At 36.7% G+C, this 14,494-nt stretch overlaps 1 protein-coding gene across 1 annotated transcript; it reads left to right on the top strand.

Annotated features, from left to right (window-relative positions):
* The first annotated feature begins 1,893 nt into the window (after window positions 1–1,893).
* On the top strand, window positions 1,894–3,194 carry lpar5b (lysophosphatidic acid receptor 5b). The gene has a single exon (NM_001128797.1). The coding sequence runs from the start codon at window positions 1,969–1,971 to the stop codon at window positions 2,896–2,898; it is 930 nt and encodes a 309-aa protein (NP_001122269.1). The 5' UTR covers window positions 1,894–1,968; the 3' UTR covers window positions 2,899–3,194.
* Window positions 3,195–14,494: the final 11,300 nt, after the last annotated feature.

Below are 14,494 nucleotides of genomic sequence, written 5' to 3'. Positions count from 1 at the left end.
TCATCCCCCAATGACGGTTGGGTTTAGGGGTGGGGTTAGGTGCCACGCCTCCTTTTTAAAATCGTACAATTTCTTACGACTGAACTCAGTCACTAGAACTTAGCCACTAAACTGGCAAAACGTAAAATACTTACGTTTTCTCGTGAGATCAGGCTGGTGTGACAGATGTGAAATTGACGTGTGACTTTGGTAAATAAAATTTAATAGTTTGAAAACACTGACGGAGACATTTTTGAGTATTTCTATAGTACTTTAAAATACTTGCTTACACAAAAAACATAGAAACGGTTTCCGTATTTTGGTGAAAACTTTATATTTTTCATGGCAAGGTTGACATTTGCATGAAATTGCTCTTAAAAAAATCGATTCAAAGTTGAATAGCTGGCTGCTGAATTATTAGAAAATAACGCTCAATATTGAGGTGGTAATGCTGCACTATGGTTTAATAATTAGTTCAACTATGTGGCTACCAAAAGTAAACTCATTTATTGTGTGTATTTTAAAACATCTGTCAGATTTTGGTATTTTGATTCGTTGTTGCTTGTCATTTTTGAACATGCAGCTGAATATGAGGTTCATGCGTGTGTGTGTGTGTGATGCATTCCAGAGTTCACACTTAGCTGAAGATTGGTAATAAGTTTGTTTGGCATGCTGTCCCTGGATCGAGCCCGGGGCTCCCTCCCGTTTGCAGGGCGAGAGGGGAGTTTGAGCTTGGGTAGATCTCGAGAACCCCCCCTTTTTAAACACCATTTTAGGGTCAAAATTTTTAGCCCCTTTAAGCTATCTATTTTTTCGATAGTCTACAGAACTAACCATGGTTATACAATAACTTGCCTAATGACCCTAACCTGTTAACCTAATTAACCTAGTTAAGCCTTTAAATGTCACTTTAAGCTGTATAGAAGTGTCTTGAAAAATATCTCGTCAAATATTATTTACTGTCATCATGGCAAAGATAAAATACATCCATTAATAGAAATGAGTTATTAAAACTTTTATGTTTAGAAATGTGTTGAAAAAAATCTGCACTCTGTTAAACAGAAATTGGGGGGGAAAAAATAAACAGGGGGGGCTAATAATTCTGACTTCAACTGTATATTACTGTACTCTGTACTCTTAGTTAATACACTCTTACTAGTTTATTTAAAAATATATGATTCAGATTCATATTAATTTTGGAATTAAAATTAAACTTAATTAGTCCACAATGTTAAAAAAATGTGTTAATACATTTTAGAAAATGAAACTATTTTTATATAAAAACAGCAAAACATTTTGATAGTTTAATGCAAAATGCAATCTATCAATGAGAAAAACCGAATAAAACATGTATTAATTATTATTTATGCCCATTGTTTTGATATTCTTACGTCATTTTTACATCTTGTGATGTTGTATGAATTGTTACATGCTTCCCCCACTCTTAAAATCAAATAGTATACACTGTAAAAAATGTTAGACACAATTTATTTACGTTGTCCCAACCCAAACAGATTAACTTCACAAATTTAAGTGGATTGGATGTAAAACAATTATCTCGTTCCAAAGATGCGTCTAGAATAGTGTTGTTCAGCTCATTTTTAAAAGAATAGTTTGAACAAGCAGCAAAAGTCATTGTAGTATTGCATGTTGAGTATGGCAGATTCCCACGTGACATTTTAAGCTTTAGTCTGTCAACGTGCTCAAAAAGGTCAAAACGAGGTTAGGGAAATGTGTAATTCACATAGAGGGAAACTTTCTAAAGCCATTTAGAAAGCCAAGACATTTCACAAACTTTGACATTACAAACATAAACCCAGCACAAGAAAAAGAGCAAGCTCCCCTGAAGAGGCGGAGAAACCTCTTCACCTTTATCAACGACATGCTTCCTCTTCAGTTGATTCACTTCACGCCCGGAACACCTTTAACCCAGAAGACGTTTGTACACGGATTTCTCATTTAGTACGTCGATTCGTTTTCTTGAGAGAAATGAATCAAAACTTCACCAACACATGCATTACTAACCAACTGGAACCTTCGGCCCGCTTTGTGGCGTCGGCTGTCGTGTATGGACTGGTTCTGGTCATCGGTTTGCCGCTCAACACGGTGTCCCTGTGGATCCTCCTGCGGAGTCATGGGCTCCGGTCCCCGTGCGCGGTGCTGATGGTCAACCTCGCCGCGTCCGACCTGCTTCTCGCGCTCTCCCTGCCGCTGCGCGTCTACTTTTACGCAACTCTCCAGTGGCCGTTAGGCGCGGTCTCGTGCGCCGGTGCCATCATGCTGTTCCGCATCAACATCAGGACGAGCTCCATCTTCATCACTTTAATCAGCCTGGACCGCATGGTCGCGCTGGTCTTCCCGCTGCGCTCCAGGTCTCTGCGCACCTCCGCGTGCGCCCTGAAGTCTTGCGCGCTCGTCTGGATCCTCATCACCATACTTTCCATCCCTGAGACTTTAAAAATTCACGGCTCCCTGAAAAACTGTGCCCATATGCCGTGTTTTGAGTTTCAGGTGCAGCAAAATGCCTCACAAACTCCTTCGATTTTACAAGCGCTGTTTTTATTAATACTCCTGGTGGTCAATGTCGTCTCCACGGTCGTGGTCGTGGTCGTGCTCCAGAGGCGACCAAACGCCGGCGCGACCAAAGTCAACAACAAAATGAACGTTGTGCTTATTTTTCTAGTAAACATGCTGGTGTTTACTGTATTTTTCTTGCCGTTTACTTTACAACTCTTGGCGTACAAGAAGGATGATTTTGACAGGAAAGTTTTACGGTCGCTGATCTGCCTGGCGAGTGTCAACTGCTGCCTGGATCCGCTCATCTACTATTTCTCCCTGGACTCATTCTGGCAGGACAAGGGCAAAAAACAAACTGACGCTGGAACTTATTCCCTCAGCAGGTCCATGGATAGGTCTTGACCAGCTGGAAATACTGAGTATAAACAAACCAATATAGTTTCTACGGAGCTCCTAAGGGACAGGCTATACCTCTGAGGGGGATGAAAATGTTTCTTAAACATTCCAGAAGGAAAATTCCGTTCACTCTCGTATAGTCATAAACATATATTGTTTATATAGTTTTCCTTTGACTTGCACCATGGTTTTACGAGAGAACGGTTATAGTACGAGTAGCCCCCGGTTTCTCGGTATAACGCTTAATGTATTCATTTGGTTTTAGCACAGATGTTTCTTGATGCATTAGCGTTTGGATGTGATTGAGGTAAAGTTAGTTTTATATTCGCATATTGTGACATGCACGCTTCCTATATTGTTTACCATGGTACTTTTGAATAGTCGGTGTGAAAGTACCTAAATAGACTTCAAAACAACATTAGCAGTATTTATTTGACTGTGAACAGTGTTGTACTTTGATAGTCATTGGCTGCTGATATAATTTTACTGTTTAGTATTAGCAAATAATACTTTTCTGAAATTATATTATTAACACTGTAAGGCAGGGGTCACCAATCTTGGTCCTGGAGGGCCGCTGTCCCTGCAGGGTTTAGTTCCAACTTGCCTCAACACACCTGCCTGGATGTTTCAAGTATACCAAGTAAGACCTTGATTAGCTTGTTCAGGTGTATTTGATTAGGGTTGGAACAAAAATCTGCAGGGCACCGGCCCTCCAGGAACAAGTTTGGTGACCACTGCTGTAAGGTATGAATTATAACAAAATAGGCAGAAATTTGTTTATAGGCAGAGAGATGTTTCTTAAACATCTAGAAAAATTGCCATATACATTTTTCTCATTATATTTATGTTGTGTCACATTAACACCTCAGGTGTCTGTGCAACTTTCTGCTCACAATGTTAATTGTAATTACAAAAACTATTTTGCTCTTAACATTTGACAACAGAGAACATTTTAGGTAGTCTTCTCTTTGTTTTTAGCTGTTACCCGATATACCTGTTGTATATCAAATCCTATAAAAGAGGTTTTTAAACAAAGTATTAATCGGGTTTATATTATATAGGTCTTAGAAACTTGTGTATCAACTATTATACGTGCAGCTTTATAGGGTTAAGGAGAAATTTCTGAATGCGTGAATATAAAACCAACTTTACCTCAGTTTGAAAGTGGAAGGAGTTACAAGGTTTTTGTACACTTGAACCTTTTGACAGAAAAATAAAAGTGAATGTGCTATATTTGTAAATGAATGTACTATATTTGAATGTATACATTTTAAGTAGTTTATATATTGTATAAGGCTGCAGTTTAAATAGTTGAAATAAAGTTTAACTCTGAAAAAATGCATAAATCTGTTCTAAAAAAAAGACAAATTTGTTGGCTTCATCTAAAAAAAACAGGTATACCGCACAGTTTTTGCTAGATTAAATTAGTCTCCTGTTTGTTTTCAAGTCTGTAATTTCTGATCATTAAACGTAAATAAGTTTGTATCATTCAGAAATTAATAATAATAATAAACATTTCAGTCAAAATTCATTGTAAGTAGCATGCACTGGAGGTTTAAGTCACAATTACAATTACAGAATGTGATATGTATTGCCTTCTGTTCAAAACATTTCTGTTAATCTAACAGGGTCCTAAAAATGTTTAATATTTAATTATAATTAAAAAATGTTTTCAAAACCTTAGTACAATATTTTTAAAATATATTTTATATGTCTAAAGGGATAATCTGTAATAATCTCAGCTGTTTCTGCCTGCTTTAACCTATGCAATTGTTTCAGTTATATATATATATATATATATATATATATATATATATATATATATATATATATATATATATATATATATATATATATAATATGCTTGATTTATGTTACATGTGACTTTGAAAATTTAGCTTAACACTTAATAAATAATTAATTCTAATTGATTCTGAGTATTTAAAAGCAACATTCCCTATGATTCCAGAAATTGAATAAATAAAAAAGATGTTCAGAAAACAAATCCGATCTTTCCTCTGCGCTTTTAACTGTGACATTTGAGTCTTTTTTGGTGTGAAGCCTTTATAAGATCAGCATTGCATTCAGAATGTGATGAAAAGTTTTCATAGTAATGCATAAAACATAAAACATTATTATTATTAATTATACATGTAACATTTATTATACATTATTATCATTATTATTATAACAAGCCATCATTATTAAAAACATAATTTAATTCAATTGTAAAATTTTTTATTAATAATTATTTTTTAATAATGATGGCTTGTAAACAACATTGAATTTACACTTTAATAAAATCGTTCCACTTCCTGCATGAACTTTTGCCTTGAGGTGAGATTCTATTTTAGTGTAACCTCAGTCTTTTGAAATGCAACCCATTCTCACAACTCTGTGTGCATCACTTCATGTCACAGCTCCATGTGTGCTTCAATATGTTAATAAGAGTGTATGTCAACTATATTGTGCTCTCATGAATAATCAGTTTTAAGTCAGAAGCTTTTATTTTCCATGCTTAATGTATTGGTGGTTTAAAGACCTATTAGATAGTCATTGTGGGCAAGTTTTTTGTTCTATTCTGTTACCTAAAAAGTTTAAAATCCACAGTAAATCATGGTAATATGTGTACTTTCTACTTTTGTTCAATGTGAAATCAACATAAATGGGATTTCTTAGTGAATTCCGCTTTGCTCATGTGAATTAAAGTTGCATTAAACATGAATATATTTTTTAAACATTTATGGTTAATAGATTGTAATTTGTCTGTCGAGTGCCTTGCAGGTGTCAATTTCAGGTTGAGTCATTATTTTTCTCCTTTTGACATCCTGTCTACTTTGTGGTAAATAAGCAAGTATCGATATATAGAGATTAGCTTTTAATATGTTTGCGCATAAACAGCAGTAATGATGGCCGTATGCAATTTAAACCAGTTTTAGATGGACTAAAGCAAGTGTGTTGTTGTAGCTATAGTATTTAATCCTAATAAACCTACTTTTGGTGAATGCTTAGTCTCAAGTATGACTTGACTGTGAAGAATTTGCTCTGTAAACAGTGTTTAGATTTTGTAAACTTACACCGCTGGTGCGTAAAACTGCAGGATTGGTAACCATTCAGTGTTTGGAAATGCTTTGCAATCGTTGTCATATTTTATCAGTGATAAAATAGCTTCAATGAATCATAACATGCTTGGAAAAAACACTTTGAATGTCTTTTTTTCCTTCAGAAGTTTCTAGTCTACCCACTTTTAAAACCTACAAGTTCGCCCCATTACAAACTGCTTAAAGAAATAGTTCACATATACGAACATATGTAAATGTCTGAAGTTTGAAGAATCTGCACAAAGCTCTTATTCATATAATAACCGTTTATAGAGAGACACTTCTTAATAAACCAGTGGATATGAATTACAAGGGAAACTGAATGATTTGTGCACAAAGTGAACTGATTCAGTACTAGAATCAACTCACTGGCTCATTCTCGATCTAGTTATTGGTTATTCAAAGAAAGTAGTGCTTCTGGATTCTAACGAACTTGCATAATTATAATTTATTGGCTGGCTATGGACAACATCTACGTCAACCCTAAATCAATGTAGGTCTGGAGGAGTTAAGTTCATGCTGACAGCATATCAAGAAGCAGTTTTCTGGATTTTGAAAGCAAATTCAAGTTATGTCATGCACTCACAACCAAGTTTAAGTGTTCAAAGTGATTTTAGAAGTGCAGAGGAAGAGCTGAAATTCAGATGTGACAGTGGTTGATTGATTTCTGACACATCCTGTAATCTGTTAAGCAACATATAAGCCAAAAACTACATATATCTATAGAGTTGGGCACATTTAAAAAGAAAATTCTTTTGGGGTGCACCATTTCTTTCAAGGAAATGGATGCAGAAAGGCATTTATACACTAAAAGATATTTCTGGTTCTAATGGCATATTAAGTTTTCAAGAACTTTGTGAGCGGTATGAAACTGAACCTTCCTCTCTCTTTTTATATCTGCGATTAAGATCGGCCATGAAGGCCTACGGGGTTCCCTGGGGGGACAATCTTCCCACTCATCCAATAATTACTTGGTTTGATCTGTCCTTTACTAATCATTTTACCTCATGGATATACAGAAAGGCCTTAGAGGGTACAGCAAAAAATTAGCTATACAGCGCTGTTGGGAAACTGATTGTCATCTAGAAGAGGGTGTCACAGACTGGGAAAGAGTATGGCAGAACATTTTTACTCCATCTAAAAATCCCAATCACCAACTTATTCACTATAACTTTCGTCACAGAACCTACTGGACCCCACTCAAAAGACATCGTATCAATACCTCCTTTAGTCCTTTCTGTGATAAATGTCCTAACCAGGAACTTGGATCTTTTTTTCCATATGATGTGGGAATGTGAGAAAGTACAAAGATTTTAGAATGACATATGTGTCATCCTATCAAAAATTATTGAATATCCTGTACCATTGAATCCTTCTATTACTGAGTGATGATTCTACATTGAACCTTACCAAGCTACAAAAAAGCTGTTTGGCTGGCTGGCTTAACTTCTGCTAAAAAATTACTAGCCCAACATTGACTGCCTCCACATAATTTGGACATGTACAAGTGGTTGGTACAACTTCAAGACATTATAATGTTGGAGTTATCCACGGCGAGAGTGAACTTGGTACAAATGAGTACATTACAGATCTGGACTTTAGCTGCTGACAAAATCTCCTTGTTTATTGCACAAAGAAATGATCAGGATCCAGAATGATTGCCTTGCTTCGTATAATTGATATTTGATACTGTATTCTGTTTTGTTTTTATGTTAACTTCTATTCAGTTTCAAGAGACCGCAGAGGAGGGGGGTGTTTTTTTTTTATTGATATGTTTCATTATAGGTTTTTCAGTCTGAATGTTTTGTTAACAATTAATAAAAGAAAAAAAAAGAATGGGGAAGAAAGGTGATTTAAGAGAAAAAAAACAAACAAAAAAAAAATTTATTTTATTAATCACTCATGTTGTCACAATTCTGATACTTTTGTTCATCTTTCATTCACTCATTCGTTTTCCTTCGGCTTAGTCGCTTGTTTATCAGGGGTCACCACAACAGAATGAACGGCAAACAATTCCAGCATATGTTTTACGCAGCAGATGCCCTTCCAGCTGCAACCCAGTACTGGGAAACACCCATACACTCTCACATTTCCACATACACTTTTACACTATGGCCCATAGTGCATGTCTTAGGACTGTGGGGGGAACCAGAGCACCTGGAGAAAACCCAAACCAACACATGGAGAACATGCGAACTCCACACAGAAACGCCAACTGGCCCAGACGTGACTCGAACTAGAGAAAATCTTGCTGTGAGGCAACTGTGCTAACCACTGAGCTACTGTGTGCATCTTTAATTTACAAATGAAGATATTTTAAATGAAATCTGAGTCTTGAAATGTTTAATCTCCAGAAAAAGAGTCAAAAATTTTGTTAGATCATTTGTATGATGCGACTTCAGTGGCTTAACTTGTAGTATGAAGCTCCAAGAAAACTTTCAAGCACCAAAAAACTACTTCTGTCCACTACTGGTGAAACATCTGAATGGGTATAAATCCTGATTACACGATACCATTATCTTTTGTAAATTATTAGCTTAAATAAACAGATGAAGAAATGTGAAGCGTTGTTTTAATAGTATGCAGCATGTTTCTTCAGTTGTTTTAAGTTGTGACAAAATGCATAGCGATTCTTCAGTTGTTTGTGTTGTGAGAATTTGCAACGTGTGCCGTCAAACTGATGAAGACTGTTCCTAATTTGCAGGTGTTTTTTTGTAATTGCATGTGTTTTCTCAAATTGCAGTGTGTTAAGCTCTCAGTCACAGATTTCATTATAATTTAAAACGGCATCTTGAATATGCTTTCTGCTAAAGATACAAAAAAAGCTTAAAACAAAACGTAAAAAAACACATTATAAATACTATAGAAATACTGGCGAAACATCTGAATGGGTTTAAATGGAGTAGGCATGGGCCGGTGTAAGATTCTGACGTTATGATACCCTTGGATAAAAAATATCTTGGTTTCACGGCTTTACTGTTTTGTTATTGCTGCTCTAAAATATATTCTTTTTAAATGTCTGGGTAAAAATTAAAACATTTTCCCCTTTGAGCACAATATATTTTGTTTTGAGAAACTTTTTAAATATTTTGGAGCAGTAAACATGTCAGGTTAAATGTTGTTTAAATCCTCTGCTGTCTTCATTAGATCTAAAACCTACAGTGTCCGAGAGGGCTTAACGGCTGCAGTTTAGGAAAACAAAAGTAATTAGAAAAAACACCAGCAAATTAAGAAAGTAACCCCAAAAACATGACAGACTCTGCTGAGATACGAATGTGTTATTAGGTCATGACTGTTGCTCAGGGGAGTTGTTGGTGGTGTTTTAAAAGTGATTTTTTTTGTTTGTTTGTTTGTTTTAATATCCTGATTACACGATTCCATTATCTTTTGTAAATTATTCACTTAAATAAACTGATGATTAAATGTGAAACGTTGTTTTAATAGTATGCAGTGCGTTTAATATATGCAGCATGTTTCTTCAGTTGTTTAAGTTGTGACAAAATGCAGAGTGATTCTTCAGTTGTTTGTGTTGTGAGAATTTGCAACGTGTGCCATCAAACTGATGAAGATTGTTTCTTAATTTGCAGGTGTTTTTTGCAATTGTATGTGTTTTGTTTAATTGCAGTGTGTTAAGCTCTCTCGGCCACAGTAAAAAACACAGATTTCCTTACAATTTAAAACGGCACCTTGGATATGTTTTCTGCTGAAGATACTGTTGATAACTGAAAAACTTTAATTATCAACAGTATCACTGAAAAAACTTGAAAAAAAACACCTTATAAATACTGTAGAAATAGTATAGCAGAAAATGTTGCCGGTTTTAAAACCTTGACTTTTTAAAACCGTGGTATACCTTGAAAACTATCGTCCCATGCCTAAAATGGAGCGCCCTAAAACCTTGTGCAATTGGATACTACTATATACTGCAAATGCAATTGCCTGTTGTGATGTCACTGTTGCATTGAACTGTTATACATATAGGTGCTGAAGTGTACATACAGTATGAAGCAGACCCGATCCCTCAGGCAAAAACGATCGGTCGAGGGTATGTCCAAGTTAACTTGATAATTTTTTTTGATGTGGTTAAAAAATGGTTTATTTATGTAAACCAACAATACAGAAGTGGCTTCTGCTGACTATTTCGGCTTAGGATGCATTTATTCATTTTCTTTGCGGCTTAGTCTGTTTAATAATCGGGGATCGCCAAAGCAGAATAGACCGCTGGCTTAGGAGTCTTGAGTCACAAATTCAATAACACTGATTGTGTCTATTCTCTAAGATCAATCAGTGATCAGCAGTGTGTGTGTATGCATCACGTTTGGTAGTGGTACGGTAGTATTAATGGTAGTAATAAAAAAGTACCAGGTATAGGTATGGAACATAGTAGTGAGCTGTACTGACCTCTCAAAAGTGAGTTGTACTGAACCAAACCAAATTTACCATGCAGTAGAAATGCACTTTTACCAAAGGCGTAGAATTGGCATGGATAGAGGGGACATGTCCCCAAAAATATTCAGCAGTTACTGAATTGTCCCTCCAATAATTAAATCACCTTCAAAATAAAATAATGCTCTGTCAACAGTTAGTAACCTAGATTTGCCTAAAGGGTTAAATCCATAGACATATATAATAGATAATAGGGATAAAACGGTTAAATTGCATCACACACTAAATTTCAGTACATTCATACCTCCTCTAAGCCAGATTGCAATGAAATCATGTGAATTGACTTTTGCAGCATAGGACGAGCTTCATTAATTGTTATTTGTATTTACCTCTGCTGTCCGAGAGGGCTTAACGGGCTGCAATTTAGGAAAACAAAAGTAATTACAAAAACACCAGCAAATTAAGAAAGTGGCCCCAAAAACATGACAGACTCTGCTGAGATATGAATGTGTTATTAGGTCATGAGTGTTGCTCAGTGGAGTTGTTGGTGGTGTTTTAAAAGTGAGTTTTTTTGTTGTTGTTTGTTTGTTTGTTTGTTTGTTTTGATATCTTGATTACACGATTCCATTATCTTTTGGAAATTATTTACTTAAATAAACTGACTATTAAATGTGAAACGTTGTTTTAATAGTATGCAGCGCGTTTAATATATGCAGCATGTTTCTTCAGTTGTTTAAGTTGTGACAAAACGCAGAGTGATTCAAAATAAAATAATGCTCTGTCAGCAGTTAGTAACCTAGATGTGCCTAAAGGGTTAAATCCATAGACATATATAATAAATAATAGGGATAAAACAGTTCAATTGCATCACACACTAAATTTCAGTACATTCATACCTCTTCTAAGCCAGATTGCAATGAAGTCATGTGAATTGACTTTTGCAGCATAGCACGAGCTTCATTAATTGTTATTTGTATTTTTAGGTTTTTAAATATTCTTAAAAACAGAATTTGTGCTGTTCAATACATGCACTCTAGGGATGTACGTCCCTCCCAATATCAAGAGCAAATCTACACCCTTGACTTTTACTGTCCAAGGCCTTCCACATGACATAAGAAAAGGAGAATCATTGGACCAGATGACTTTGTTTGTTCCACTGTTCCAAGCGTTTTTCGATGGTGAACAAGGTAATGCCATAAGCAGCCTTGTGCAATACACTGTGTGTTGTGATACATTCATTTTACTAGAATAGATCTTATATCATTGTCACAATGATTTTTTTAAAAAGTGCTCTCCAGTCTGTACAACAATCATTTTATCTATAAAAAGTGTAAAAATTATTAAAATAAATGATGTGAGAATAAATATATCTATGACGGATGTAGACTCTCATAAACATGACCTACATATTGCATTGAGTCTACTGTTTTTAGCAGCATCAAGAATGATAATTGCAGTTGGATAACAACTGTATTTGAATCTGGCCAATAATCCTAATATAAATGGTGTGTGTTGAACCCAATGGGATTGGTTTTGTAGCCTTTGTGTTTCAGTAAGTCTGGAGTTCCCTTCACCCTGTTGCCGCTTTGTGGTTTGTCCTTTTTTTGACCCAGGAGCTACACAGAAGTGCACTTGGCATTTCAGAAATATCTTAACCAGCATTTTGTGCAAGCCTGTGGCCCTTGTCAAATGGTTCCTCAAATTATTATCCATGCCCATGTGGTTGCAAGAATTTACTTATTCAGGCTATGTTCACACATACAGTGTACCCGGAAAGTATTCATAGCGCTTCACTTTTTCCACTTTTTTATGTTACAGTACTATTCCAAAATGGATTAAATTAATTTATTTCCTCAAAGTTCTACACACAATACCACATAATGACAATGAAATTGTGGCACATTTATTAAAAATAAAAGACCTGAGAAATCACATGTACATCAGTATTCACAGCCTTTGCTGTGAAGCTCTAAATTGAGCTCAGGTACGTTCTGTTTCCACTGATCATTCTTGAGATGTTTCAACAGCTTAATTGGAGTTCACCTGTGGTAAATTTAGCTGATTGGACATGATTTGAAAAGGTATACACCTGTCTATATAAGGGTTGACAGTGCATGTCAAAGCACAAACCAAGCATGAAGACAAAGGCATTGTCTGTAGACCTCTGAGACAGGATTGTCTAAAGGCACAAGTGGTGGAAGATTACAGAAACATTTTTGCTGCTCTGAAAGTTCAAATGAGCACAGCGGCCTCCATCATCCATTAGTGGAAGGTGTTTGGAATCACCAGGACTCCTCCTAGATCTGAGTGATTGGGGGAGAAGGGCCTTAGTCAGGGAGGTGATCAATAACCTGATGGTCACTCAGTCTGAGCTCCAACGTTCTACTGCAGAGAGAGGAAACCTTACAGAAGGACAATGATCTGTGCAGCAATCCACCAATCAGGCCTGTATTGTAGAGTGGCCAGACGGAAGCCACTCTCTGCCTGGAATTTGCCAAAAGGCATTTGAAGGACTCTCAGACCATAAGAAACTAAATTCTCTGGTCTGATGAGACTAAAACTGAACTCTTTGGAGTGAATGCCATGGCATTACATCTGGAGAAAACCAGGCACCGCTCATCACCAGGCTAATACCATCTCTATAATGAAGCATGGTGGTGGCAGCATCCTGCTGTGGGGATGTTTTTCAGCAGCAGGAACTGGAAGACTAGTCAGGATAGAGGGAAAGATGAAAGCAGCAATGTACAGAGACATCCTGAATGAAAACCTGCTTCAAAGTGCTCTTGACCTCAGACTGGGGCGACGGTTCATCTTCCAGCAAGACAATGACCCAAAGCACACTGCCAAAATATCAATGGGGTGGCTTCACAACAACTCGGTGAATGTCCTTGAGTGGCTCAGCCAGAGCCCAGACCTAATTTCTATTGAACATCTCTGGAGAGATCTGATGGCTGTACATCGTCACTTCCCATCCAACCTGATAGAGCTTGAGAGGCACTGCAAAGAGGAATGGACAAAAATCCCCAAAGACAGGTGTGCCAACCTTGAATTCAAAAATAGACTTGAGGCTGTAATTGCAGCCAAAGGTGCATCAACAAAGTATTGAGATGTAGATCTGGCTACATAATTTACGCTCTCCAGAAATAAATACCCAGGTACGTTTTTAAATGAGCCTGTGTTGGATTCATCAGGGGTCACCACAACAGAATGAACCACTAATTACTCTTGGCATCTTTTGCTTTATGTGGCGGATTCCCTTCCAGCTGCAGCCCAGCACTACTTCGTCAACCTCTAGTGCTGGGAAACACCCACACACTCTCTCATTTACACTTACTCACATACTATGGCCAAATTAACATCCAATTTGCATGTCTTTGGACTGTGGGGAAAACTGGAGCACCCATTGGAAACCCATGAACATGCAAACTACACACAGACATGGTTCCTGGCCCAACAGGAACTCAAACCAGCAACATTCTTGCTGTACGGAGACAGTGCTAACTAATAAGCCACCGTGCCACTCTTACAAGAAATGACTGTTTGCTTATATTATAATAAAAAGACATTTGCTTCACCTGTGACTGATCAAAACATTTTGAGTCATCAACATTTGTCTCTAATTTATCAGTATGAACAATATTACAATCTAACATGCAGTGAATCGAGCTGAGGAAGGGTGGGTTTGATGACGAAGTCTTAAAAGGAAGTTTGGTCAAGATCATAGATTATCAATTGCAGGTGCATGAGATGATGCAAGATTGTTTCGAGATGCGCATGAGAATACCTCGAATAAAGTACGTCGAATAGAAAGGTCATGCACTTCTTCTTATTTCCCCTTTCTTATAATTTCGAAGAGCACAAGTGGTCTGATAATACACGCTTCCTCCATGTGGAAGTTTCCCTGCTGATGTTTTGTGAAAATGAGCCACAATGGATGCTGTTCACTGCCACGATTCTTCTTTTGTGGTTATGCAACATAAACTGCAATTGTCATAGTTGCGCAGTTGCTTTCATTGAAAACAGGGGTTTGCCCACGCTGTCAGTGTGTTGTAACTCCATGGATGCAACAATAGTGACGATAAATGTAGGTGTTATTGGTTTATTTACACATTTGC

This window comes from Danio rerio, chromosome 15, assembly GCF_052040795.2.
Source record: "Danio rerio strain M-AB ecotype USA chromosome 15, GRCz13ab, whole genome shotgun sequence".
Lineage (NCBI taxonomy): Eukaryota > Metazoa > Chordata > Actinopteri > Cypriniformes > Danionidae > Danio > Danio rerio.
This window is presented reverse-complemented; position numbering and strand designations above follow the sequence as displayed.

Excerpts from the sequence above, each read along its gene's own strand:
- lpar5b (NM_001128797.1), top strand. The coding sequence starts at position 1,969 with ATGAATCAAAACTTCACCAACACATGCATTACTAACCAACTGGAACCT.